The sequence below is a fragment of the Poromitra crassiceps genome (assembly GCF_964638095.1).
Source record: "Poromitra crassiceps genome assembly, chromosome: 13".
Classification (NCBI taxonomy): Eukaryota; Metazoa; Chordata; class Actinopteri; order Beryciformes; family Melamphaidae; genus Poromitra; species Poromitra crassiceps.
Genome location: NC_139644.1, coordinates 13,129,792 through 13,134,791, shown reverse-complemented (window position 1 = coordinate 13,134,791; position 5,000 = coordinate 13,129,792). Strand labels below are relative to the sequence as shown.

Sequence of the window (5,000 nt, the reverse complement as noted above, 5' to 3'; positions counted from 1 at the left end):
GTAAAGAAGAGAGGAATAATCTGGCTTTACTTTGTTTGTGGACTTCATTGGATAATTTCTAATTGAATCCAATTAAAATAATTTAATATGAACTCTGTCCTCGTCCTCCTTTTAGATTTGCATGGAAAAGATCACACGCAACAATGTTCTCTTTTCTAAAAAGTCCCTCAGTAAATTTTACATTTTAAATGAGCTACTATTTACTTTACACATTTTTACTACTAACGTAGAATTTCAGTAAAGTAACAGTCCTACTTGAGTGCTCTTTCCGCCCATGTTTATTCCGATTATCTCAGAGAAATCTCTATTGATGTAAACCTTCCCCAAGGCTGGAAGCGATAAAGTCTGGACTCTGCGGATAATAATAATAATATCATATTAAACGTCATATTAAGAGCGTTCACACCTGCTAGCGCTGTAATAACACAGACAATTTGGATGTAATAGTGAAACCAAACATTCCCGAGCCAACAAATACAGCTTCCAATTCACTGCCAATTGTCCATTTAGTGGATTTTGCTTATAAGACCTTTCACAAAGAAAAAACACATCGTAAAAACTACCCAGTCCTTAAAGCCTCGAAAAGGGGACATCACATTGAAAGCAGTTTATTACACCGTACTAAACTTTTAAGAAACTCGTTAAAAAAAAAACACGTCGGTCGCTGGGAGGATTTCTCTCTCTCTCTCTCTCCTCCTCCTCTCTCGTCTCGTCTCCCCCCTTTCTTTCATCCGCACTTGCAGCTCCCATAGTCGGTTTCTTTTCTCTGTGAATGATTGCGAGTGACATGTTTCCAGTTCCTGGCCCCTTAACAGTGTCAATTAAAGCAGCAGCGAGAGAAAGAGCGAGCGAGTGGGCTCGCAGGGTTTTGGCTGCGGCGGCGCTTCTCTTCAGTCCTCTAATCCGGAGAGCTGACATTCAGCCCAGCACAACAACCCCGGGAGCACCGGGCAATCAAAGGGCTTCACACAGACTTTAGGAAGGAGAGGGAGGGGAGAGAAGAGAGGGGGAGAGAAGAGGGGAGGGGAGATATTTGAGAGGTGGGGAGAGCAGCGAGAGAAACAATATTGAGAGAATAACTTGGATGGACAGATGGAAAAAGGAGAAAATAAAGGGCGGAAGGAAGGAAGGAATGGACAGAGAGAAGAGGGATAGAGAGAAGAGAGGAGGAGGAAGGGGAGCGGGAAGGGGGGGGGGGCTGTACAAAGGATGAACCTGAGTGCCAGGGAGGCTGAAGCGGGGCGGCTGAGGGCGAGCGAGGCGCAGTGGAGAAGAGGGAGAGGGAAAGAGAGAGAGAGAGAGAGAGAGAGAGAGAGAGAGAGAGGGGGGGGGAGGCAGAGTTGAGGTTAGAAGCTGTGAAGGAGAGAGAGCTGCCAAGTCACACACTGACTGCACTTACAGCGAGCCCGGGGTCTGAGAGTGGTTAAAAGGCTTAAACACACACTGACTCACTCACTCACTCACTCACTCACTCACTCACTCTCTCTCTCTCTCACACACACACACACACACACACAGACTCAATGCACACACACACACACACACACACACACACACACACACACACACACACACACACACACACACACGCAGAGACATTCTGGGCAACATGTCAGGCCAAATAGCTGTGTGTGGAAACGACCTCAGAGGGAATCATAAAGTCAAATGGCCGTGAGGTCAGAAACAGCAACACAATCTCTGACCAGATGGCTCCCCTGATTAGGACGCGCTCTGCGGCGGCACGGAGGTTGTCGGTTCGACGCCCTCATGGGACTTCGCGGGGATGAAGGGCTTTGGGATTGAGCCATCTGCAGCATTATGAAACATTTTAGAGGAAGCTATTTTAGCTCAATATGGACCCAGCTTATCAATACGTACAGACCAACATGCGTTTAATACGCCCCACTGGCTCCATCTACCTGCCTTCCACTTCCTGAGACGTTCAATTCACACTGGGGTGCAGGGAGCCACCATGCGGCCTCTCAGGCTGGAAAAACAGCACTTCTTGCCATCAATTCTTTTCTCTTTGGCTCCACCTTGTGGTAGCTTAGGTACATTTAAAATAAAAACATAATTTGGGATGAATGTGGTAACTTGTGTGATAAACCAGTGGTTCTCAAAGGGCGGCCCGGGCCCCACAGGGGTCCTTGAGGGGGTTCCAGGGGGTCCCCAAACCCCCTATTACCAAAAAGGGTAATCATTTATTGTCACTAGAATTCCGACTATAAGTAACACAATGCCAAAATGCATGGCTATTTTGGTCCTGGGTTTCATACACTTTGTGTGATAAAACACCTAAAAGTGTGACGACCCTCCCACTGCCCGGCGTTGGGGTCGTTGGGCTGATTGGGTGCACCTGGGCACGGTCTACTCCTCCTTCGGCTTAAGAAGACCCTCAGACCATTCAGTCTCTCTTCCTCCTCACCTGTGAACCTTTTGTTACAGTAATGTCATTTTTGTTGCATAATTATTTTCCTTTCGTTTTAATTACAGTAATAAATTAATAACTGTTTAACTTTGACTTTGACGTATGATTATCCTCATGTTACAACCCAGCTCTAGTAGGAAGTAACAAATGAGGGGAGTAAAAGTTAAAACAATCATTTATTCACTAAAACTAAGGGAAAAATAACTAGACAACACAAACTACACTAAACAAAGGAACAGTGCACAGGTGGCCCAGGCCAGGTGCACCCAATCAGCTTAACAACCCCAACACACTCCTGCAAGACAGGGCCAGGAGAGTGGGAGGATCATCACAAAAGCTACAATCTCAGATAGGGGACCCTTGGACAGAATCGTATGAAATGGGGGGGGGGCCGTGGTCTGATTTGTGTCAGTTTAGGGGCCTTTGACGGGAAAAAGTTAGAGAAGCAGCGTGATAAATGACCATCTGGTCTTACAGTTGTTATGCTCCAGTAGGATATTACAGCACGTCCTTCAAGGTCATTCAGCTGAATAGAGAAAAGTGCTGGCGTTTCTCTGGCTGGCAGACAGTGGAGAAGCAATGAAACGCCTTGTCCTCAGAGCATAATGCAGACATAGGACAGATGGACTACAATAATAAAGTCACTTCCAATCAATCAAATATAATCAGTAAATTAGCTCTTAGTGCTGATTGTGAATATAAAGGGCAGCACTGGGGGGGGGGGGGTCTTTTTGTGCCAAACCCAGTTGGGATGTAGGAGGGGGGGGGGGCGTGGCCTAAAAGTTTTGGGAACCGCTGAAGTAGGCCACCGTGAAATCGCACAAATCAAGATAAAAGGGTGTTGTGGTTGTTGTTGTTGTTTTGGGAGGTAGATGTTGAAGAATGCACTCAATATAACAAACAACCATTTTAGGATCACTGAATAATTTGTCAGCAAACTAAGTAAAGCTTGTAACCAAGCTTGATCACCAACTTTCAGTGAATCTTCTCTGAATGTTGCTTTTAGGAGTACCAACATTCAAATAATAAGCATGATCTTCTTCAACTATTTTCACATTTCAATGTGTGACACAATCATTTGAAAACGTACAATCTGCACTTTCATAATCTGTAGAAACTGCAAAATGACCTTGTGCTTCAGTGTTACCCAAGACATCAGTCCCTGTCACATATTTATTTCCTAATCCTTAACCCTAATAGGCCTCACAGGCAGCTGCATGGATAACCACGCCCCTTTGTGCAAATCCTATTTCAAAACCTAACCCTAAAAATAACCTTTTAGGTTCTCTAAAACAGTGAAGGGAAAGGAAGTGAGCACTTTTATAGGTTTTCCATTGAAGTGGGGACATTTTAACCGGTTTGGTTTGTGAAAACAAACAATACCGCCCCCATCTGGCAATGTCAGGTTAGGGACATTTGGCAGGAGGATCCAAAATAAAAAATTATCCAAATTGTTTAAGCACTTTGTTAAAGCAACAAGTACAGTAGTGCTGCTCGGGTGGAAGGGTGGGGTGGGTGGTATGCAAGATTGGAGTGAGTTTGACTTTACAAAACTGTTAAAAACCAGAGTGCTGTGGTCGCACAGTGTTGTTGTACCTAAGGTAATCGCTGGACAACATATTTATTGACTTAGGCACTACAGTTAGAAAACACTGAGCTACTTCATGGTATGTGGATTGTACCGCACACGTGAAAAGATCCGAACACCTTGCGAACCCAAGTACCTCCAGATCTGGTCAGGCAGATCTGATCACATTCTGATCACGACCCGTTTACGCCTCGCATTAACATGTTTTTCCTTATCCATATAACTTACAGATCGCATTTTAATCTCAGGTGTAAATCTCCTTATGCAGGACTCTTGGGGGTCTGCAAAGTCAGAACAGTTCATATGGTAATTGCCCTAAGCAGCGTGCAATGCAAAAAGCGTTACGAAGGAACAAACGAATCAGCAAACCAACAAAGACGGCACAAGTTCTTATTGAGGTGTTGCCGAACAACTAAATATAACATCCACTACTGAAGATCAATAAAAGACCTCCCAACAAATCAGTTAGTGAGGCACGGTGGAAGAGAGCGTTAGTGTTCTCTTAAATCATAAGGAAGAGGTTCTGATTCCCACCGCTGACTCACATAACAAAGTATAAACACTAAATCATGAACTCTTTCATGTCAGATATCTAAAGCACACACAAACACGCTAACGCTGCCACACCCAAAGGCCCTCCCCTGTTGCTGACCTGCTTTCGTTGTCCAGGAAGACGGAGCTGCTGCTCTCACAGAGGGCCTCGCTGACAGGCGACAGGCAGAAGGGCGAGGAGAAGGTGTCTGAGTCTGAGCCCATGGTGCTGTCACGGCTCACCTCGTCCGACAGCTCACAGGAGCCCTCGTCGCCCTCCTCCCCGCCTGGGCCCGGGGCCGGGGGCAGCGGCTCCGCAGAGGCCTCTCCCCCCAGCGTCTGGCTCTCTCCCCCGGCTGCGCCGCTGCTGAGGTTCCTCTCATCATCCTCGTCCTCCTCCTGAGCTGCTGGGGGGCGGGAGTGGGGTCTGGAGGGGTAGGGGTGGATGAAAAT

General features: G+C 46.3%; 1 protein-coding gene across 1 annotated transcript in view; it reads right to left on the bottom strand.

Moving 5' to 3' along the window:
- The window catches only part of tbc1d16 (TBC1 domain family, member 16), a 48,840-nt gene that overhangs the window by 30,011 nt on the left and 13,829 nt on the right, over positions 1-5,000 (bottom strand). The window contains exon 4 of the mRNA XM_083648678.1: positions 4,669-4,974. Coding sequence (XP_083504804.1) covers positions 4,669-4,974 — 306 coding nt within the window. The remainder of the gene's footprint in view (positions 1-4,668; positions 4,975-5,000) is intronic.